The sequence below is a fragment of the Chionomys nivalis genome, chromosome 7, assembly GCF_950005125.1.
Source record: "Chionomys nivalis chromosome 7, mChiNiv1.1, whole genome shotgun sequence".
NCBI classification, from domain to species: domain Eukaryota; kingdom Metazoa; phylum Chordata; class Mammalia; order Rodentia; family Cricetidae; genus Chionomys; species Chionomys nivalis.
Window position 1 is genome coordinate 64,951,348 of NC_080092.1, and position 24,239 is coordinate 64,975,586.

General features: G+C 37.3%; 1 protein-coding gene across 6 annotated transcripts in view; it reads left to right on the forward strand.

Moving 5' to 3' along the window:
• Window positions 1-24,239, forward strand: part of Acaca (acetyl-CoA carboxylase alpha) — a 280,231-nt gene that overhangs the window by 154,918 nt on the left and 101,074 nt on the right. For all 6 annotated transcript variants that reach the window (XM_057774468.1, XM_057774469.1, XM_057774470.1 and 3 more), the window contains 8 exons: window positions 1,501-1,644; window positions 2,414-2,510; window positions 3,386-3,493; window positions 8,468-8,524; window positions 9,088-9,132; window positions 20,154-20,195; window positions 21,716-21,931; window positions 23,182-23,337. In XM_057774468.1, the coding sequence (XP_057630451.1) occupies window positions 1,501-1,644; window positions 2,414-2,510; window positions 3,386-3,493; window positions 8,468-8,524; window positions 9,088-9,132; window positions 20,154-20,195; window positions 21,716-21,931; window positions 23,182-23,337 (865 nt within the window). The remainder of the gene's footprint in view (window positions 1-1,500; window positions 1,645-2,413; window positions 2,511-3,385; window positions 3,494-8,467; window positions 8,525-9,087; window positions 9,133-20,153; window positions 20,196-21,715; window positions 21,932-23,181; window positions 23,338-24,239) is intronic.

Consider the following 24,239-nt stretch of genomic DNA (forward strand, 5'->3'; position numbering starts at 1 on the left):
GACAAATAGAAAAGGTGCCTCACAAACTTGCTCCTTTGATAAGTGTACTTGGTGATCCTAGAAATCAGGATAATAGCATTTCTGAGTTAATACAGCTCAGAATCCCAGTTTCTAGTGAGCACCATATATAAGACTTGCTTGATGTGTGCTTCATTTGTTTGTTTCACTCATGGTATCAATGGTTTCCTCTTTCAGTCTGCCTTCTCTTTCCCAATACTGTTGAAAAATGAAGTTCCTTTCCTATTGCCATCGCTTACCAAAAGAATAAAAACCATGAGTGTGAGTCTCTTTAGTCTGTGTGAGCAACGTTCCCATCCTACAAAGCACCTCATTGCCTTTTATAAATAAGATTTTTCAGAGGGCCCAGACCTCAAGCTCACATTCATTGTTCTCTCTTCCTCCTGCAACATTGCAGGTGGTGTTCTTCAGGGAGATTTTTAAATAGTTTTCCAAAGTGCAGGTGTCATCATCTCACTCTGAACTTATTTCAGATCGATGTGCCAGTAATGTGTCTTACGAATCCTGGTGGCATCCTTTAGCTTGGTCCTTTCTAACAGGCTGTCCCGATTGGTCAATCATTAATACCTTATTATATTATTTATAAGTACATTCTGCTGAGATGCATCAAAGAATATTCATATTCATTATGGATTTAGATTGGACAAATCAATTCAGCTCTCTTTAAGCATCTCCATTTAGCAACTGCTTGTCATGCTTACACATACTTTGAGACCAATGCTCTGCTTTTGTATCTTGCTAAAAGTTAATAAGGCCTTCAGTAGAGATATTTTTGCTCTAGTACAAAAGTGTTTAAATTTAAAAAGGAACTTTTGCAATATGGGCTTAAACTCTTTCAGAAAGGGGAGAACTCTAATCAGTAAATCTCTCAGTCTACCAATAGAAAGGATAAATACCTCAATAAAGTTCCTTTAGAGGATTTCGGTTCCATAAATAACTTGCTAGAATTATTTACTAAACTACTTCATTCTTCTTAATTAGAATTACTATTTGATATTTATAAAACTGTTTCTGGGAATGTTTAACCTATTACAATTTCTAAGGAAAAAACGTCTTAAATATTGAATAATGGTAACTCACTTGGCTTGTCTACTTTTTTTTTTTTTTTTTTTTTTTTTTAAGGAGAAAAGGAGATGGGGAAGATGCAGGATGGTTTTTAACCCCTATGTACTGCTTGTTCACCCAATATATCAAACCGTTGTGTTAAAAATTACCATAACATCCCTAGTAGTCCTTAGATGTCTATCTGAAGAACTTTTGGAGTGACAAAAATATAGTGCTAAAAAATTCAAACAAAGCACGAATCTTGCTACAGCCTTATCTGTAGTGGGGAAAAAAACCAAAACCAAAAATGAACAATAGCAACAAAAACCATATCTGCTCTGTAACCTGACCCTACATGAAAGTTTTCTCCACACTCCTTTTCCCTTGTTAATCTCCCAATCCTTGCTCCTTGTCTAATGAACTTGATTTACTGTTTAGAATGTCCTTTGCCTCCAACCTCAACCACTATGGCATGACTCATGTAGCTAGTGTCAGCGATGTTCTGCTGGACAACTCGTTCACTCCACCTTGTCAGCGAATGGGCGGAATGGTCTCTTTCCGGACCTTTGAGGATTTTGTCAGGTAAGGCATCAGGACTGTGTCTGTACAAGGGAAGCCATGGACTTCTAGTTTTGGGGAATATCACCTTACTGAAAAATAAAGCTTCCCCTGAAGAATCATGAGCCAGCCAAAGAGATACAGCCTTCATTGTATATACCCTCAGAGAGATAGATATCTTCTGATTTCTACTCCTTGTTGAGACTCTTAGCTTCTCCTTGCAGTATAAAGCCTGGACAGGAAAAAAAGAAAAAAGAAACAATCATCTTTTCCTCAGGAACTAACAGAAGAAGCTGTCTGCTCTGTGATGAGTGAAATGTCAGGAGAAATTAAACACAGCACTAGAGTGAGCCCCACTAGAGACGATACATCTTTTGATTAAATGCATTCAGCATCTATCTCTTGATGTATACTGATGCATTACCCTAGGGGGAGGGGTAATTACATTGGCCTGTCGCTGCTCCAGTCCCAGGCTCCTTCTGTTACTTTAAGAGCGATGATGACAGCACTGCACGTATCTTACATATGAAAACAAAACAAAATCAAAAAAGCTTTATATCATTTTTTTTAAAAGAAAAAATATATAGGTTTATTAAAGTTTAAACAATCCATCCTCCTAATTTCTGCCACTTGGTGATATTTTGCATGTCATTTCTAGCTTTTGGTATTTCTATTCTGCTGGCTGTTGAGCACACTATAGGATAGATTATTCTTTTAGACTGATTTACCATGGCAACATTAGTTTCCTGCCACTTGAGTTTTTATTGTGGATGTTTCTCTGGTGATGTTTTAGGATCTTTGATGAAATAATGGGCTGCTTCTGTGACTCCCCACCCCAAAGTCCCACGTTCCCAGAGTCTGGTCATACATCACTCTATGATGAGGACAAGGTATGGTACTCCCTTTGGAAGACTACTTTTCTCTCTCAGACATAGTACTTATTTTTTTGTTTTGTTATTTTGGTTTTTAAAGACAGTTTCTCTGTGTAGTCCTGCTGTCCTGGCTCTCACTCTGTAGACCAGGCTGGCCTCGAGCTTACAGAGATCCACTTGCCTCTGCCTCCCAAGTGCTGGGATTAAAGACGTGCACCACCACAACCAGCTCCAGACATGGACTTGTACTATACTATATCTTTCTGACTTTGGAATGGTACTTTTATAGTGTGCTATATTACTTGATTTTGTATGTCTCTTCAAAATACTTTAAAAAATAATAAATGGAGCCAGGTGGTGGTGGTGCATGCCACCAATTACACAGAGAAACCCTGTCTTGAAATATTAAAAAAAAATAAATGGATATAAACTCTAAAGGTGGAATTTGACATTTTGTTTTTAAAGGTGTCCTTTTATTAAATCCTTTCTTCTGATTTCTCAGTAAATGAATGTTCTGTTCTTTCCCTACCTTGTTTGCCCATGTTTTGATAAATCCATCATTTGATAACATGTGAGGAAGTATAGTAAATGGGACTATGTTACACAGCTTTCTTTCCCTCCTGCAAATTGTTTAACTCCCATTTTGCTGGAGACACTGTGACTTTCAAGTTTGTTTCAAGAATTGAAGCTACCTTAAACTGCTGCTCTTGATGTTTTTTGTGCTTTATTTAGCTCTGCTATGACAGTTGGGCAGTAGTTTGAGTGTGCTTTTTACTACTGAGTAGCAAACCAGAATATCCTCTTGTTACTCTTCTACTGGGTACTGTGACTTATTCCAGTTTTTGTAGCAGCCAGCTTCATAATCTTCTTTGGTTTGTATTCTTGGTTTACAGGTCCCCAGGGACGAACCAATACACATTCTGAATGTGGCTATCAAGACTGATGGTGATATTGAAGATGACAAGCTTGCAGCTATGTTCAGAGAGTTCACCCAGCAAAATGTGAGTCTTTGACTAGGTTAAAGGTGTTGGTGGCTTTTTCTTGTGAGGTTGGTGTTTTTTTTTTTTTTTTTTTTTTTTTTTTTTTTTGAGATAGGATTTCCCTGTATAACTGCCCTAGCTGTCCTGGAACTTGCTTTGTACAGCAGGCTGACTTTGAACTCACAGAGACCCACCTGCCTCTGCCTTCTGAGTGCTGGAATTAACCATGCCTGGCTTACTTGGAAGGTTTTTCATTGATTGTTTTTTATCATGACTCTCAAGACTATGGCTAGTTTTGCCTACTGGAAGAAAATTCCAAAGTAATTTAATTATCTATAATGAATATCTTTTTTATGATCAGACCTCAGATACTTATGTTTTTTTTTAAAGTATGTTTTCTAATCTCTCCTAGAGTTTTAGTTTTGAATATTCATTGTTCAATCTTGAATTCACTGCTGAATATTTCCATTTTGTGGCAAGCTCCATATGTACCCAACTCCATGCAGGTTCTTTCTATGCTGTCTTCTGCTCCCCCCCCATTAAAATATTTGCAATACTTCCAGCTAACTTTTCAGGTTTTTGATATTGTTGTTGTTGTCACTTGAGTGTATATCACATTGTTATTAAACTCCATATTCAACACTTAGATTCTTGTCATTTTTATTGCTTCTCTTGAGATGTTTTCCTGTCTCTCGTGTGCCCTTCCCCCTTTCTCAGTTCTGAAGGAATTATATCAAATTTTGCCTCCTTGGTAGGACTAAGTAGCTAACCTAACTTCATCTTTTAAATGATTACTACTTGATCAGCATAGATACATACAAGAGAGGGTATATGTGTGTGTTTGTGTGTGTGCTCGCATACGTTTTTTTTTTCTTCTTTTTGTTGTTGTGGGGGATTTTGTTGTTGTTGTTCTGAGACAAGATGTCACTGTGACTACCTGGAATTCACTATGTATACCAGGTTAGCCTCAAACTCAAAGAGATATACCTTCCTCTACTTCCCAAGTATTTGAGATAAGTGGCAGCTTACATCTTTAAACAATCTCAATTTTTTTGCACTTTTCTACAATCTCACAAGTTTTACATGAGTCAGGAGTTATTCTAGTGTACACATGGAAAAACTCATGTTCTGAGAGGTTAATTAATACTGTTTTATAACCAAGTGGAAGATAATAGAACAAAGCCTTTCATGTCAGATCTATAATATTTAGAAAATGATACATTTTTATCCTCATCAATTCTAGTGAGGGCAACTGAATAGTCATGTTTAAGACAGTAATGAACAGTGGTGATGATCTGGGAATATAAATCCCTGGCCTCCTGCATACCAGACAACTGCTCTGCTACTGAGCTATATTCATGATATGTGATAGATGTCAGAGTCTGCTCTTAAAACTGCCTTTAATAGTCATACCCATGTGTTACATTTGAAGGAATAGCACTGACTGCTTATTATAAAGAACTTAGCAGATATTTTAAAACTTAATTTAGCACTCTAAAAAGTTAGTGCCCTTGGCATTCGTAACAGGTAAAAATACCTAGGGAGAAAATAATGTAGTAATTAATACAAGTAGCATTTACTCTGACACTCTCAGAACAGGAGAACTGATGTTGGAATTTCAGTGGCCAACACAAGGAGATTGTTCTTCCAGAGAAGTATGTGGTTACTACATAAAATTAACCTCTGGTCAGTAACCAAGGTTTCCTCAGTGAAGGAGTCCTGATATACATGGCAGTCAGTGAAAATTTCTGTCTAGATTTTTCAGATACAAATAGCCTGTATTTGATTGTGTTTTCACAATTTTAGGCTTTGTTTTTCTAAGACCTAAGATTGCATACCCTTATGCACTGATCTAAAGAGTTTCCTTCATTTTCATTCATTGAGGCAAAGGGAAATCTGGTGTCTTTGCTTAAGGCATTAGGAAGGGTCAAGACAGAATGCTAACACTAGGAGCTTAGAGAAAGCATCAGTTAAGATGCTTACCTTGGAAGATTTGCTATGTTCATCTACATATTTTTAAAATAGATGTGAGAAGAGGAGAGAAAAGCAATTTTGGAAAAGAAAAAACTTGAGTAATAATTTATTTTATTTTTCACTTCATAATCATACTTCTAGCAGTTTATAAAAAGTTTTTTTTAAAAAAGCACACATTAAACTATCAAATAGGTTGATCCAAATAGTCCAAATAATCTTCTAGTCCCAGCATGTCTTTTTTTCTCTCCTAGAAATTAGGATCATATATTTGTAAATGACTTGTAGAGGAGATTGAAGCAGTCAGTGTAAATGGAGTTTCTCCAGGTGATGACGCCTAATCGCTGGGTAATAGCTGTGGACTTGCTGTGAGACCTGCATTATTACAATGTAATCAGAATCCTGTTGCTCTGCTGTTATTGTCAGCCACTTGTGGAATTTTAAAAGCAATAACAATTTTGATTTTAAATCATGGCATTATTAAAGTTATTTTCTTCCCTTGCCAGAACTTAGCAATTGATGCTTGTCTTTGAAGGCTTCGGTTGTAGTGGAATTCTTTGTTGGTGTCTGAAGTGTTTCTGTTGCTCAGCATACTGAGAGCATCTCCACATCGCCTTTCTTTTAGCACATTTTATTTTTATTGTAATGTCAGTATTTGTTTACTTATACTGAAGAGTATGATGACAGTATGGATAATTTTTAAATGTGTTAGACTAATGTTTACTTTTATTTGACCAAGGAATTTATCATGAAAGTTTGCCTATAGAAAATAGATTTTTCCTATTAGGTTTTGCTTATAGTATCAATAATAATTACTCAGTAATATCATAGCAGAAATCTAGAAATGGGGGGAAAAGGTCTAGACACTTGCTTCTTTATAAGAAAAAAATTTGGAATTGATAAAACAAAAACTTGACAAGCATAATGGCGCATACCTTTAATCTCAGCACTCAGGAGCCAGAGGCAGGCAGATCTATGAGTTTGAGGTCAGCCTGGTCTACAAAGTGAGTTCCAGGACAGCCAAGGCTGTGCAAAGAAACCCTGTCCTAGAAAAGCAAAAAATAAAACATAAAAAACAAAACACTTAGATATCATCCCCACCCTCCCCAAGACAGGGTTTCTCTATGTAACAGCTCTAGCTGTCTTGGAACTCGCTATGTAGAACAGGCTTGCTTCTAATTCATAGAGGTCTGCTACTACCACCTGGCCTATATATTATCTTGAATGTTAAGATTTGGAGACCAGCAAGATGTCTCAGACACCTGCTACCAAGCCTGATGACCTGCTCTCAATCTCCAGGACTCACACCCATATAGGCACAAACAAATGAGTAGATAAATGTAATCTTTAATTTTATTTGGTGTGTGTGAGTGTTTTGCCTACATGTATGTTTGTGTGCTATATTTATATATATGGAATCAAGAAGAGAATGTTGGATACCCTAGTGCTGGAGTTATGGCTGGTTATGATCTGCTATATGGGTGCTGGGAATCAAATCTGTGTCCCCTGAAAGAACTGCCAGTGGTTTTAACCACTGATCCATCTCTCTAGCCTCAAAAAATGTAATTTGAATGATTAAAAAAATAATTTGTCTATAGACTGTTAGTTCATGTTACATAGCTAGGAATGTAATCCAACTGCAGTCTTACTGAGGGCTGTAAAAGTCTACATATCTTTTTCTTTCTATTATTCATGAATTCTCCCAAATCAGTTTGTGGGATTGCTTTCCTGCTTATTACCATGTAGCTCCTTTATGAGGACATTTAAAACCTACTGTTTGTTTGTGTTTTGAAGCAAACATACAGTACAGAATTTAGGAAAGCTTAGGTTTGGGAGTTCAAGACTCATTAAGGCTATCTTGAAACCACTGTCCTCTGTTGACTTATAACATCTTGTTTACCTATACCAAGTGGAGCGTTGTTTTTGAAGTCATGATCCTTCTCCTGCGTCCTCCTGGGTGTTGGTATTACAGACATGTACCACCAATCCTGGTGGCTTTTTATTTATTTACAATTTAAATATATATATATGTGTGTGTGTGTGTGTGTGTGTGTGTATAAACACATTTATATATTATTGCATGCATGTGGTTTTTTTTTCTCTTTATGGAGATGTGCACGTAAGTGAAGGTGCCCACAGAAGGTACATTTGACTTCACAGATAGTTGTAAGCTTCCTGAATTGCGTCCTTGGGAATTGAATTCTAGTCCTCTAGAGGAGAAATATGTCTTAACTGGGTGCCTTCTCTCCATAATATTTTTATTAATTCCTCAACTATTTTAGACAATCTGTTTTGATCATATTCATCCACATCCAGACTCATCTCATTTCTACCTCACGTCACTTCCCACCCAACTCTGAGGTTTTTTTTTTCCCCAATAAGTCCAATTTGTGTTGCCCTACAACTCTCCTTGGAATGAGGCCTGCCCTGAAGTTATTCAAGCTACTAGGGCTCACAACATTAAAGAAAACTGATTCACAAGAGACAGGTCTTCCCACTTCAGTTAATGCAATCAAGAGTACCCTCAAACAGGGGCTAGAGAGATGACTCATCAGTTAAGAACACTACTCTTCCAGAGCATTTGGGTTGAATTCCCAGAATTCACAGGACAGCTCACAACCTTCTTTAAACTCCATTTCCAGGAGAGTTGATGGCCTTTTCTGACTTCCTTGGGCACTGAATATATATGATTCACAGAGATACACTTAGGCAAAACACCCATAACACAGAAAATAATAATAAAATAAACTTTTTAAAAAAAAAATACCCCATATAGACATGCTCACAAGGGCAGTGGTGGCACCCACCTTTAATTCCAACACTCAGAAGACAGAGGCAGGTGGATCTCTTGAGTTTGAGATTAGCCTGGTCTACAGAATGAATTCTGGGATAGCCAGGGCTGTTAAACAGAGAAACCTGAGATCTTTATCCCAGAAAGGGTGCTTATTCCAGTTAGAATCTTGTGAAGACTAAGTAAGGTAAAATTTGGTTGTCATCTATTTTACGTTTTATGTTTGTTCACAGAAAGCTACTCTGGTTGAGCATGGGATCCGACGACTTACGTTCCTGGTTGCACAAAAGGTATTGACATTTGAGTTATATCTGTCTAGTGTTTATGTTGCCATCACATTTTTTGGGCTTCACTTTTTTTGCTACAGGATTTCTCTGTTTAGCAAACAGCTCTAGCTGTTCTGGAACTCTATAGACCATGCTGGCTTCGAACTCGTGGAGATCCAGATGTCTCTGCCTCGCCACCATCTGACTGCCATCACATTTTTTTTTTTTTTTTTTTTTTTTTTTTTTTTTTTGGTTTTTCGAGACAGGGTTTCTCTGTGGTTTTGGAGCCTGTCCTGGAACTAGCTCTTGTAGACCAGGCTGGTCTCGAACTCACAGAGATCCGCCTGCCTCTGCCTCCCAGTGCTGGGATTAAAGGCTTGCGCCACCACCGCCCGGCTTGCCATCACATTTTTAAAGATAAGAAATAGAGTTACAATAGTATGTTATTTATAGATTCTATGTAAAGAAATAACTATTTCTCTATAAATTTAATTTTTAAAAGACTTGATAATTGGTATTCTGGGAAGGACTTTCTCAAGTCATCATTCTGCTAATTTATTCTTTTTCCATTTTTTTTTATGTGAAAGGATTTCAGAAAACAAGTCAACTATGAGGTGGATCAGAGATTTCATGTAAGTAAAGGTATCAACTATCAAAGGTTTTGTCTTTGCCACTGATTACTTAAGCAGAATATAGCTGCGTTATATGAAAGGATTATACTTGAGGATCATCCCTATAAAGTATGGGAATGACTTTTTAATTCTACCTAATATTCCAGCATAAATTTCTTCTTCTTTTAAACACTACATTGGAAATCTCAGTGTAACTCTGAGTTGTCGATAAATTTGAGAGTGTACATTGCCTTTGTTGAATAAGAAGGAACTCACCAGACTTTTTCCCTGTGCACACAGTAAGTCAGTAAGAAAGCCGTTCCAGTTACTCTTGAGGTCTTAGTTTCTACTAAAAACGGATCCAAGTTCTGATACCAAGAAACCTCAGTTCTTAAGACCAGTAATTTATTGCTTAAAATGCTTTTGTAGAGGTCAAGTTGCAATTTTGTATGTTAATTCCAAGAGCAGGAATAAATAAATATTAAGGTTTTAATAAATAAATATAAGGTTTTATTGGAAGGAAAGTTAAGCTAATAGTAACCATCTGAACTTTAGTTTACACTGAGATAATAGCCAGTATGAAGATAGTGATTAAGACCAGAAACCTAGCCTATATTCATAATGTCAGTCAAAATGACTGATTGTAGTCAAAATGTTTCATTATAAATTGCTTCTTTGTAGCCTAGTAAGATTCCAAAGGTATTAGGAAATCTTGGTTTTCCTGAAGAAATTTTTACTGTTCTTGTTTTTCCTATTCTTTTTTATTGTAGCAATTAGAACAATTAAGCTGTTATTCAAGTACTGTTCATTTTTAATAATAAAATAATAATTTTTAATAATAATAGTGAGCATTGTTAAAAATGAGCAGGAAACATTTCGAGTTCTGGAAGGGACTTTCTAAACTAAAGGCATTTAGTATTTTGTTTTCCCTCATGCAGTCATCTTGCTGATCTATTTAGTCTATAGAGAAGCCTCCCCTGCAAGCTAATAGCTAAGATTTTTCTGAAATTCTTTAGGAAATGTAGTGGACTACACAACTCCCTTGTGTTATTGATGTCAGCAAATCCAGCAGAGTTCAGGTATATATCAATCAATAACTTCAGACAGGAAACTGGAGTCAGTGGAGAAGTATGAGGAGCTTAGAGAGAACCCTGGGGTTTTAGGAAGAAAAATCAGAAGCCTATGGAATAAAATTGATACTTGGGGATAGATTATGAGTGTCCATGAATAAACACTGTAGCTGGTAGATGCTCTCAGAATTAAAGTACGCATACCACAGAGCGAGGCCCTGGTCATGCGTCAGAATTAGGCTAGGCTCCTAAACATTTGGTAAGCTCACTTTTTATCACCAATATTGGATTAATAGCATATTATTAAATAGACTAACATGATTTTATAAATTTTTTTTACTTTTTGCTAAGAGTGCATATAGTATCATAATGTGTATGGTACAATGCCTGCTTTTCTGTTATCATTCCATGGTCAAATAAAACTGTCCCCTAAAATTTTCAGAAAGCCAAAATTCTTTGATATCACTAACATTTTTATTACTATATATATGAAACTCATACTAAATATAACAACAATAAAACCACAAAAGCAATAGCAAAAAAATTCTTATTTTCAAATCTGTATCGTGTCCTAGAGTCTATCCAACTGCTTTAATTTTTTAATCTTCCTGCTGTCCTTATACTTCTGAATTTAGGTTGCATAGGGATGTGTACAGACCAAATCTACTAGTTAATGAGGCTAACAGGGTGGTCTTCCAGCTGTTATTGTCCAGTTTTCATTTATAGTAGCATCAGGTAGGAAATCAGGAGATTATAAATGCCTTCATTTTTCATTAGTGTATTAAAGCCTGCTTTGGAGTCAAGTGAACATTTACAATTTAGTCGTGGGCTGAATTTGCTTTAAGTAATGAGATGCTTTCAATCATTATTTCTTAAAAATGATGATTGCGTTTGTAGGGACAGTGGCAACTATTACTGAACCCCTAGGGAACTTTGGCAGAACTGTACAAGTTCAGGACTATAGTCCTGGTGCTACTTTGAGTTTTTCTGATGGTGGTAGCTTGCCATTCATGAAGAATGCTTAGCTTCTGTCATGTTGTCTGATACATGCTTGGCCCATAATTAGTGTAGTGTGGAAAAGAGGAAGCTTTCCAGGAGTGTTAGAGATGAATCCCTTGATCTCGCTGGCTTCCTGGTAATCCACGGTGATGTAATGCAGTTCCTTCTGTTCTATACTGTGTTACCGAATAGAACTGAGGATGTGTCCATGTGCAGCAAGGAGAAGAAAAAGGTTACCAAGTTTTGTTAAGAACAACATTGGTTCATGTGGAGTGAAACAAACTGCTCTTCAAAGTCATGGATGTTTTGTACTGCCCTAGAACCATGAGACAAATAAGGGCCAGACAAAAGGAGGGATTCGTGGAGTGCAGTTGTACTGTGAGGTGTTTATTCTGATGCCAGTGAAGTCCATAAGCATCTCAGTACTGTATTGTGCGATCATGATTGTCTCAAGAAAGCTGGCCACTGATATGTCTGCTGCTGCATTGATTGCTTGACTTTTTACACAGACTCTTACTCTGAAACAGCTATTATGCCAGCAGTAAAAACACTGGGTTTGGAATCTGTTTTCATAGCCATGTAATTAAGTCAATTCCTTAATGTGAAGCAAAGAACAGTTTGAAATTAATGTTATAATAGGAAGTTGGAGGAAAAACAAGTCTGTCCTTTTAAATATATATGTTGCATTTTTTAAAAAAGAAAAGAACCCTGAAAAGAAATGAGATTTCTTAAATTATTTTTTTTTTTGCTTGTGGTTTTTTATTGTTGTTGTTTCTTTTTCTTTGTGTGTGTGTGTGTGTGTGTGTGTTGGGGAGAGGAAGAGACAACAGGGTCTTACTCTGTAACCTCAATCCCTCAAGTACTACAACTGTAGACATATGCCACCCTGCATAACCTTACAGCTTTGGCTTTTGAATTTCTCTGTTAAGTTGCAGTTGGTTACACTAATAGTTTAGGTCTTAAATTCCAAAATGTATAGCAGAAAGAGCTAATTGGTATATATTATATTTTTTAAAATTTGATTCCTCTTTATTTTCTTTTTTTTAAGCAAAGATATTTTCAAGGATATTAAAATGTATGTTTTTACTATTTCTTCCTCTCTTTTAAAACAAAAACTTAAGGTCCAAATACTGTGACAGGATTGTAAATCACACTCATAGTTTGTGTTTTAATTGTTTTCTTTTTGTGGGGGGGCTTTAAGGGCTTGTGGGATTTTAAAAATTGCCACAAATCTCTCAAGAGTTAGTTGTCCTTTCCCAATTGCATACATGTGAGTGACTCTCATGTAAGGTGAAGTATTTTAGATTGTTTAGGCCTTGAGGGGGGAGATTCCTATCCTAAACAGTTATCATGGCTCATAGTTAGTAGTTTGCACTTCTTTTCTTTTTGCAATGTAGTTAGTTGTTTACTAGTAGACTGACTAGCTAGGTTTGGTTAGGGTTTTGTTTTAATTACAGTCTATATAATTTGTTCTCAGCATGTTGAGGTAAAAGAGAATTGCACCAGCAAGCTCCCAATTTCTTCATCTCATTAGGTTTTTAACACGATTATTAGTATCATAATCAGCTATGATGCTTTCTCTTTCAGGTTTTTACATTCTCTGATTTGCAGGGTGTCTTGATTGGCTAATTTAGGCAAATTATTTTGATTGTCTTGATGATGGTTGGCTGATTAGAACACAGCAGGGGTATAATTTCTTCCTGAGAAATGTTGCTTTGTTTTGGTGGTTTTTTTTTTTTTTTTGTTTTTTTTTTTTGTTGTTTTTTGGTGCCAGAACACTAAGAGGGCTTTCTTTTTGTACATTCAATTATGATATTTGCCCATAACACTAGAGCATGCCTGGAAAGCAATTACATTAGTGATGGAATAAGCAGGAATGCTGTTAGTGGGAAAATTGGCAGCATGGAAATGAGGTGAAATGCGGAAGTTACTAAAACCATAGGATCAGATTGTTTTTTTTGTTGTTTTATTTGTTTTGTTTTTGTTTATGATTTTTCGAGACAGGGTTTCACTGTGTAACCGCCATGGCTGTTCTGGAACTCGTAATGTAGATCAGACTGGCCTCAAACTCATAGAAGTTCTCCTGTCTCTGCCTCCCAAGTGCTAGGATTAAAGGCCTATGTCCCCATTCCTGGCTTTGTTTGTTTTTTTTTTTTCCTGATATTTTGGAGTAATTTGCCTTTTGAGTGCCAACAGTTGACTTTTTATGAAACCCTTCAGACTTCTGGTCTCCCAAATAATGTATTAATATTCCTGCTTTCCTTTTTTTGCAGACATTTCATGCCAACCCTATTGTAAATGTTCTGAATTTCAGTGTATCAAAAATCTCGTCAGAACTTGGAGGAGGTTTATTTCCTTCACCTCAGATAGCTTCTCAGCCCTCCTTGACCAAAGTGGGCATTTGTTGTTTGTTTTTGAGGGGCTGTTTCTTGGTTGTTGTTTTAGTTTTAGTTTTTTTTGAGACAGGGTCTCACTACATAGCCACTGGAACTCACAGAAATCCATCTACCTGCATCTGATTCCTTAGTCCTAGGAATAAAGGTGCACAACCACACAGACTGAAATTTTTTTTTAATTGATAGTTTAACTCTTTCTTGTCACCTTACAGATATTTCACACTTTGCCAAAATGGAGCCCTTTTTATTATATGCAGTGAAGGTATTTCCATTCAAACTGTTTGATTTTCATGTCTACAATTTTGATTGATTTGGCAGAAAAGAGCACTTCTATTAAAAATTTTTTGTTTCTACTGTTTTGTTTTTTAATAAAAATGGGGAAAATGTATGCCAAAATGACATACATATTAGTACCTCCTCATTTCAGCAGATAGAAAAATATGTGTTAAATGTTATCTTACGATTTTACTAACTTCTTTCACGAAAAACCCATGGAATGATTTGTTTCTCTTTCTTTTCATTATGTTTTACTTTTAGGTAGTAGTCAGGAAGCTAGATCTTTCTAGAATAAAACCAGAACTAGACTATGTGAAGTCAGAGTATATAATCTACTGTCCACTTTATATTCCTCTGTTGTGCTGCAATTAAAGACGTGCACCACTACTAACCAGCCTCTATGGCTAACTAGTGTAATTGCTGGGGTTTAAGGTATGTGCTACCACTGCCTGGTCTGTATGGCTTGTAATATGCTTTATATTATAATAAACAAAAAACTCTTTCATATTCTTTTTTTTTATTCTTTTTTAATTAAAATTTCCAACTGCTCCCCGTTTCCCATTTCCCTCCCCCTCCTCCCACATATTGCCCCCTCCCCCCGCTCCCCTCCCCCTATCCCCACTCCACTTCTCCTCCCCCCAGTCCACTCCCCCTCCCTCTCGATACTGAAGAGCAGTCCAAATTCCCTGCTCTACAGGAAGACCAAGGTCCTCCCACTTCTAACTAGGTCCAGGAAGGTGAGCATCCAAACAGGCCACGCTCCCACAAAGCCAGTCCATGTACTAGGATCGAAACCCAGCGCCACTGTCCCTGGCCTCTCATCAGCCTCCACTGTCCGCCCCGTTCAGAGAGTCCAGCTTCAACCCCTGCCCATTCAGTCCCAGTCCAGCTGGCCCTGGAGAGCTCCCAATAGATCAGTTCCACTGTCACAGTGGGTGGGCGCACACCCCGTGGTCCTGATTTCCCTGCTCATGTTCTCCCTCCCTCCGCTCCTCATCTGGACCCTAAGAGCTCAGACGGTTGCTCCAAATTGGGTCTCCGTCTCTCTCTCGATCCATCGCCAGATGAAAGTTCCTGTGCCATTCTCCTTGGCCTCTCGTCAGCTCTCATTGTCCGCCACATTCAGAGAGTCCGGTTTTATCCCATGTTTTTTCCAGTAGCAGTCCTCTCTTTCGTATTCTTAAAGACATATGCTGGAGCATTGTCTGTCTTTATTTGTACAAGTATATTCATGATGTCTATAACTTCTAGCAAATGTGTGATTATTGAACCAGCCTTTTCCAAACTCAAAGCAGTTTCCTATTGAAAACCTGAATAGGTATCAATGGTAATGTACATATTTTAGTTTTCCAAATTCTACAAAATGGAACACATCCATTTGCCAGATTTCATTCCTTTGAGTCCCTTTTGGGTTATTTTCTGGAGGTAATGGTGTTTAGTTGTATAAAGAATAAGTAGGACAGTTTCTTATAATTTCCTTGGCTTGTTGTCATGTGATGGAAAAGTCTTTTTATAAACCTTTGCTCTTGATATGTTTTTTTGTGAAATTCTGAGACCTTCAACACATATCCAATCAATAATTGATTGATTTCTGCATTACCTTGTGTTAGAGGACCTGGCAGACCCATATGGGATCTATGTGCGTTGTGTTTATAGGATGATTACTATTCCTGATTGTATCTTGTATTTGAGTAAATAATAATGTCAATTCTGTGACATCTGGTATAAATTCAGTGGTTTCAATATGCAAAACCAGTCTTTCTGCATATTGAGAATCAGTACCTTACACTGAGAGGTTCTCTAAAATCCCTTAGTACCAACCATGAGAATAGCATGCAGTTCTGACTCTAGAACAGAATCATAAGAGCTTTGATCCATTTACTTACATTTTCTGATTTGTAACCTCCCTTTCCTGACTTAATTTCCATCAGTATAGATTGTAGGGGCTCTAGTTATTGGTGTGTCCTGTAAAATTCAAGGAAGGACTCAGCTAGTTCTCTTTATAAGTTGAATTCTCTTGCTTTTAGGATAGTTGTTGCTAATCTCTCCCAAAATATTACTGCATGCTCTTTGCCAGGGCTTACTTTCTTCCCATAGTTTGACAATTTTACCATTATTAAAAGGTATTACTATTACTGCTGGGGCTAGTCCTGCTAATTGATAAAGTCCAAATTTTCCTTTTAGAATTAACTCAGAGACCTTTTCCACTTAAGTTTTTAGTGTTTTACTAAATTCATGTGATAAAAAGATCTGTTCTAAGGTAATATATTCCCTCTGCATTAAAATTCCTGAAGGGGAATGTTGGGAGGGTAATATGACCAGAATGCCATTAAGATTTGTTTCCACTTGATCAACATGTGCCTTCTGTAATTTCTCTTTAATCAAAGCCAATTCTCTCTCAGCTTCAGCTGATAGTTTCCTGGGCCTATTTAAGTCCTTTTCACCATCTAAGGTTTAAGCAATGGCCTTTAAGAACAGAGAAACTGCTGTTCTAAATACAGGTTTGTCTGTCAACCATTTTAAAGGTAGGGCTGTTGGTGCCTCTAAAATATCAGCAGCTGTTGTGCCCTGTTTTTGTGCATTCTGAATGGTTGGTGACTGTTCTTTATAAAACCTTCTAATATTTTTCCCTTAAACATATGTTAATTTATGGTTTGTTTCTAAGATTGCAAAAATATTAATCTGAGTATTCCATTGCTAAAACAAATCATGTCCCCACAAACTCATTGCTGTGTTAACCACATATGCTTTTAATATTCCTCTCTGTCTTTCTGGCCCTATACATTCGAACTGTCTCACATTCTATTTTACCTGAGATAAAATTCCAGTCCCTAAAAACTGAACATTTACAATTGAATTTACAACTAACGAGGCCAATTTGTATGCCCAGATTCTGATGAAATTATTTTTACATCCACACCTGTGTCTACCAGACCTTCAATGACAACATCGCTTATTTGTATTTTTAATTTTGGTCTTTGTTCATTTATAGTTTACCAAAATACTCTTGTGGTTTTCCTGAACTTTTTGTTCTCTCTTCTATAGGTGTTCTATTATTCAGAGTAGTATGCTTCCTTACAGTAGTCATTAGGTTCTTTCATTGCTCTGAGATGGAGTTTCCTCTATGATGATAGGAAACAACTGAACCATATTTGGCATAGAGGCCTGCAAAGAGGCCCATCACATAGTTTCCCGATGGCAAAGGATTAACATGAATATCCCTCATTAACCTGCATTCATTTGATCAATGCCTGCCTTTGCCACACCTTCCACATAATCCAGAAGAGAGGCGTGTTCTGACTGTACTATTCTTAGAAAAAACATTGTTTCTAGGAATGCCCTGTGTACAATCCCTTTTAAGGTGACCTTGTTTGCCACAATTATAACATTGGACATTTCGATTTTTCCTCAAACCTCTGGAAGTTACCTCTCCTATCCATGCATCATCATGCTCATGAGATTCAATATTAATTATATCTCGAATCCAGTCCTCCATAGGTGCTGACCTTGCCTTTGACAGCCTCATTATCCTTCTGCACAGAGAATTGACATTTTCAAAAGCCAGGGATTCAATTATTACTTGTCTAGCTTCTGAATTTGGTATCATTTTATTTACTACCGAAGTCAGTCTTTGTAAGAAATCTGTAAAGGCTTCCCTTGGGCCCTGTATAACTTTAGCAAATGACTCAGTTTTCTTTTCTATTTCTCCAATTCTGTCCCAAGCATTCAGAGCTGTTGCACAGCATAAATCCAGGGTGGGATCATCATATTTAGCCTCCTTTCTATAGCAGCATAATCTCCTTTTCTAAGAATTTGATCTTAGGAGGGAGAATTCCCTACCTTTAGTTTTACTTTGCTGTTCAATAATCTTATCCTCTTCTCTGAACCAGGTACTCCATTGTAGTTGTGGACCAGGCTCTAAAACACCATCCATTAACCAATTCTATCCTGTCTTTAGGGATACTTCTATTACAAATTGACCATGATTCTAACATATGCTTCACAAAAGGTGAATGCATGCCATATGAGACTGTTGCTTTCTTTAATCTCCTTAAATCTAACATTGGCACAGGAGTCCACTTAGCCTTTAACAGAGCCTCTGCCATTTGATAATTCCTGTATGGTTACTGGATATATTAAAGTTGGTTGTCTGAAAACCTTAGGCTGTTCCTCTCTATTCTTATAATGCTATGCTGAAATTAGTTCTCCATTAAATTCCTCTGTCTAGATTTGAATATCTCTGTGATCTGTTTTATTAGATTTTTCTAAGGCTTATATCTTATCACTCAGATTAGCCAACTTTTTAGTGATAAAACAGTTATTTCAATGCTGATAATGTTTACAATTGATACTACATAAATCCCATCTAAATTAGTTATCCTCTCATTTAGCCTTTCTGTTTTCAAACTGTCCAGCATATTATCATACAGAGACATAAATCCCTCCATTGTAATGGTTTTTCCCAGAATTTAATGTGGAAAAAAAAAACAACAAAACCTCTTTTAACTAATTCCTCCCTTTAAGAATTTCAAATTGTCTTACCAATTCTGCTGCCAATGTTGATGAAGATGTGAGGCTTATTGCTGCTGCATAGAACAATAAATGTCTGATTGGATTTCAAGGCAGCTACCTAATTTGACAGCAGCCTGAGAAGGGGGTTCAGGAAGAGCCCACCAGAAGAAGAAAAAAAAAAAGAAAGAAAAATCTAGCCAGTAGAGCAGTGAACCTGGCCACTTGTAGCTCTGGCCTATGCCAGTGTCTGTGAAGCGATAGGCAGATGGCTTTTTTGTGAATTTGTACTCCAAACGTTTGGAGCCAAATGTAGCACAATTAATAAAAACCCAGAGAAAGATATTGGGGTTCAACCTGAAGATCAAAAAAGCAAAGAAGCCACCCACTGGCTCTTACCTCTACCTCAAACCGAAAATTGGCAATCCTGCCTCCGTGAATCCTCAGATTGAGACTGAGACCTGTCTCCTCCAGTTTTATATTTCTCTCTAGTGCTGGGATCAAAGGTCTGCACCACCACTGCCCAGCCTATATGGCTAACTGGTGTGGCTGCTGGAATTAAAGGTGTGTGCCACCTCTGCCTGGCCTATATGGCTGACTAGTGTGGCTGCTGGCATTAAAGGTGTGTGCCATTACTAATCTGTCTTAATTTCCATGTTGTTGTTTGTTTGTTTGTTTGTTTTTGGTCTCACCAATGAAAAACATATTTAAATGAGCAATTTTGATTATAACAAGAATAAAAAGATAATGCCCTATGCTTGGGAGGCCAAAGGCACGGTTTCTGTCATGAGAGACTTTGATTTTCCCCTTGAGCTAAGCCTTGCTCATCTGTAAAGCAGGGACTGTAATCATTCCCTTAAAAGACACAGGAGAGTGCCCTCTACCTAGTAGATTTTGAGTCCATTTTTTCTTCAAGGCTCGTGAAGAATGTGTACCTAGCTAGTCCTGATCTCTCTGCTTTATGCCAACTTTCCCTTGATTATATTGCACTCATAATGAAGAAGGTACCTAATGGAACCTCCTAGAGAGGAAATAGTAATGACTCATTGCAGCACTGCCAGGAGAGCTTCCCATCCGAGAAACAGGAGTATTTGGTGTTAATAAGTTAAATTTCAGAAACTAATGAACTCTGCTAATTGAATTCATCTTTGTTAATTAATAGGGTTCTAGTAAATTGGTTGCTTTCTTGTGTAATGCTGTGCAGGAAGGCCTAATGATTTCAAGTTCACTGGTCCCACTCCTCTCTTTCCTAGGCAGAGCACTAGTGACCAAAGTAGCATTCACTGCTTCCTTTGTCTTGAAATGTTATTATTAAATCCTTGAAATCATCAGTTTCAGAATGAATGTTGGAGTAGGGGTGGGGACAAAACACCATAGACTTAAAATTTACTTGACTAGTTTACAATTGAAGAGTTTTCTTAAAGAGAAGCTTGGGAAATCAGTCTAGTAAGACTCATTGCAGTGGTTCTAGTATAGGGCATATTGTTTTTATTTGCCAGATTGTGCCAAGAGTAACACACAGGAAGACTCTTTTTTTCTACTTGAGAGTTGAAATGAACTCTTTCTTCAGAGATGATAGATACTAAAGGTAGGTTAATAGTTTAGTAATTCCCAAGTGAGGTCAAAGTGATGATTATCCAGAGGATACCTCTTGTCTGGAGTAAGCTCAGATAAAGAGCATGTTTTTTAGGAACTGTCTTCTAGATATTTGACAGAGGCCATACAGTGTGTTATATCCCCAAAGAGCCATTCCCTGAAGAACTAACACATTTTGCCTTCTTCTTTATCTCAGAGAGAATTTCCCAAATTTTTCACATTCCGAGCAAGGGATAAGGTAAGGATGATTTACTTCATTGCCTCTCTTTATTTCCCTTTCTCCTCCCTGCCACCTCCTCCTTCCTCTGTCTGTTCTGCATTCCATCCTTTTCTCTTTCCCTCCCCTTTTTGTACTATGAATAGGCCATTGCTGCCATTCTTTTTTTCTAAAGCATACTTCCTTAAGAAAGAGTTTACTTTAAGAAATAATCAAATGTCTTGACGCAAGGAAGGGCTGTAACTTCAAAAACATCCCTTTCCTTTAGAATAACTTTGATGTATTATTAAGGAATGCTTTATTTAGTAAAGTTATTCTATTTTTTGTTCCCTTTTAGTAGGATTATTGTTTTTGGGTTTTTGAGACAGGATTTCTCTGTAGCTTTGGAGCCTGTTCTGGGAACTAACTCTGTAGACCAGGCTGGCCTCGCATTCATAATGATTGGCCTGCCTCTCTCCTGAGTGCTGAGATTAATGGTGTGCACCAACACCACCCAGTTTAGTAGAATTATTCTTGTAACCTATAAGACAGTTGATTTATATTTAGCTCTTCTTTTCATCCATATGTTTTTTTTTTTTAGTTTTAAGTATAAAATTTCATACAGAGTTGATTTCTCCCTCTTACTAGCTTATATTTTAGGTGTCTTTTCCATTGACTTAATTGACATGCTTTCTAGCAGAATAATTTATATTCAGCAATGTAGGAAATGTATTTATAAACTTTTTACATATAAGTGATGATGTAACTATTGGGATTTTCCCCAAAGCCAAATACCATCTTAATATATGATTTTTATTTCTTACTATGTGATAAGATATGAGTCTCACCATTAAGCATCATACTACTTTGGGTGAGCCCATAACACTATCTTGTGAAGTAGATACTAATTAATGTGAAGCAATCTGCAGTATTAAATGCTTCAGAAGTTCTGAGGGAATTGAAGATTTTTGTTCATGTTGTTTTTACTTAGTATTTTTTGGAATGACAGAATCTTACAGTGTAGCCCTGGCTGGCCTGGAACTCTATATAGACCTGACCTAAAACTAAAAGAGATCCACCTGCCTATGTCTTTGGTTTTTTGTTTGGTGCTAGAGCACCTGTTATTATGTAAGCTATTCAGTAGTTCTGTATGTGTCTCATTAGTATATTACAACTTATGTTTCTATTTTTGAGACCCCTTCCACTCCTTATTATAGATAGAGTTTTACACTGTAACCTAAGCAATCCTCTAACTCACTATGTAAACCTATATTTATTTTATGTAAACTATGTAAGCCTTGATTTATTTTGTATTTTATTTTAGTTACTTATTGTGGTGCTAGGGATTGAACCCACATATTCACACATTAGGCAAGTACTCTACCTCTGATCCACATCCTCAGTCCCCATGATAGCCTCAAACTTTGGCTGATCCTCCTGCCTCAGCCTCACAGATGTCAGTTACTGGGTTCAATCTTTAAGAATCTGTTTTACCAACACAATCATAAAGTAATTTTGCAACTGCCTCATGATCTGTTTTTCCCTCTGATTCTTGTGCTCAGTTTGAGGAGGACCGCATTTATCGTCACCTTGAGCCTGCTCTGGCTTTCCAATTGGAGCTGAACCGGATGAGAAATTTTGACCTCACTGCCATTCCATGTGCTAATCACAAGATGCACTTGTATCTTGGGGCCGCTAAGGTGGAAGTGGGCACAGAAGTAACTGACTACAGGTTTTTTGTCCGTGCAATCATCAGGCATTCTGATCTGGTCACAAAGGTGAGTCCTTTACTTTAATGGGAAGTTATCCATTAGGGAAAGACAGAGAATTAGTCATGGCTCAAAATCAGAGTTTTACTATTTGAATCAAAGCTTTTGTCTTTGTCATTCTCCAATATTCCAAATAATAAAGGCTCATTTTTCTTTAATTTGATTTTTTTTGATAATAGAAGCATGAGAGCACTTGAAGAAAGAAAACAATGCTTAACAGACAAAAACCACAAAGACTTGGGTAATGGTAACGAATAAGGAGAAAGTTACAGTAACCGTTACATAAACCTGTCTTCATGTGTAGGCTTCCTCATATGCTATATGCTAACTATTGCATCCCATTGCCATTGCCATAAACTTCCTTTAGCTTTTTGTGCTAAAGAGGTCTTTTTTTGTTGTTGTTGTTGTTTTTTTTTGTTTTTCGAGACAGGGTTTCTCTGTGGTTTTGGAGCCTGTCCTGGAACTAGCTCTTGTAGACCAGGCTGGCCTCGAACTCCCAGAGATCCGCCTGCCTCTGCCTCCCGAGTGCTGGGATTAAAGGCATGTGCCACCACTGCCCGGCCAAGAGGTCTTTTTTCTAAAGTGTTCTGTTTGGCATATGTGAAACATAATCATATTGGGGTTTTAGCTCTGGCAATGCCTAGCATCTCTACTTCTTAGTGGAAATTATATTGTTAGAGGCTGGAGAAAGGGCTGGCAGAGACTCTATTTAACCCTCGCCAGCCTTTGCCTCCTACAGTCAATAGACTTACAACCAAGAGAAAGTTAAACAATGTATAAGCAGATAGATAGATACCTTACTGTGTTCTCATATTGCTTCTTAAATTATTGCTTTGGGGGTAGAGGTGGGATGCATGTACACTTCCCCATTCAAGCACATGTGGCCAGAAGTTGACATGAAGATATCTTCCTCTGTTACTAACCATTTAATTTTTATTACTGTTTAAGCACATATGCACCTCTATCATTCTCTACTTTGTTTTTGTTTGAGAACAGTATCTCTCATTGAACCTGGAACTTATAGTTTCAGCTAGACTGGCTGGTCAGTGAAACTTCTGATTCACCTGTCTCCATTTTCCACCTTCCCTTGGTGCTAGGGTTTCCGATGTAGGGCACTGCTCCAGCTTTTTCTTGAGCACTGGAAATCTAAACTTAAGTCTGTGTTTTCCCAGCAAACACTTTACCCATTGAACCATTTCCCCATCCCTTCTTTATTGCTTTTAAAGCACATTAATGGTGGTAATTTTCTTCTTATATAGGAAGCTTCTTTTGAGTATCTACAAAATGAAGGGGAGCGGCTGCTCCTGGAAGCCATGGATGAATTGGAAGTTGCTTTTAATAATACAAATGTCCGCACTGACTGTAACCACATCTTCCTCAACTTTGTGCCCACAGTCATCATGGACCCATCGAAGGTACATTTCCCACAATTTCTCTGTCTGTCCCCAAAAAGAGACTCATTTGTGTGTGACTCACTTGGATTTGGAAACAGATGTTCATGTCATCAGGTTATTTTCTTAATTTTTTAAAATCACAGGTTGAGTTTCATAGGACAATTCCAAAATTGTTTTACTAGCCATTAGAAATAATCCTCAAAATGGAAGGTGCTGTGTCACTTATTTGCTGTAATAAGAACTTCTTTAGGGCTGGAGAGATGGCTCAGAGGTTAAGAGCACTGGATGTTCTTCCAGAGATCCTGAGTTCAGTTCCCAGCAACCACATGGTGGCTCACAACCATCTGTAATGAGATCTGGTGCCCTTTCTGGCCTGCCAGAATACATGCAGACAGAACACTGTACACAAAATAAATAAATAAATAGTTTCTCCAATGATACTGGTTTTGTAATATTTGCCATGTGGTGTCCTATTTTATATGATATCCCAGGATTCCTTATCTGAACTGATTAATTTTGCTATATTGGACATTTTGGCTAAATTATTGCCTTTATGCATTAAATACTACTTATGAGTGGCCTTGCTTAGGTGCAACACTGTCTGAAAATGTCTAACCTATTCTCCACAGTGGGACAATTTGATTGTAAGGAGGTTCACATGATATATCTGTTTTTGTCCCTGTTTTCTAAACTGTGTTCTGTACAATTTAAGGGAAGAAAAGAAGATGATTCTGTACTTAGCTTTTATCTTAGTTGAAATAAGGGCAAGTGCCTCTGTTCCTGGTATTTCTGTCTTTCTCCTGGGTTGCTGTACATTTGGATAGGACTGTCAATCAATATCTACCTTTCTCTACATCACTTGTAGACATGAACTTTCGCTTCTTTTTTAAAATGTACATGTCACATGTACACCAAACTAGCCT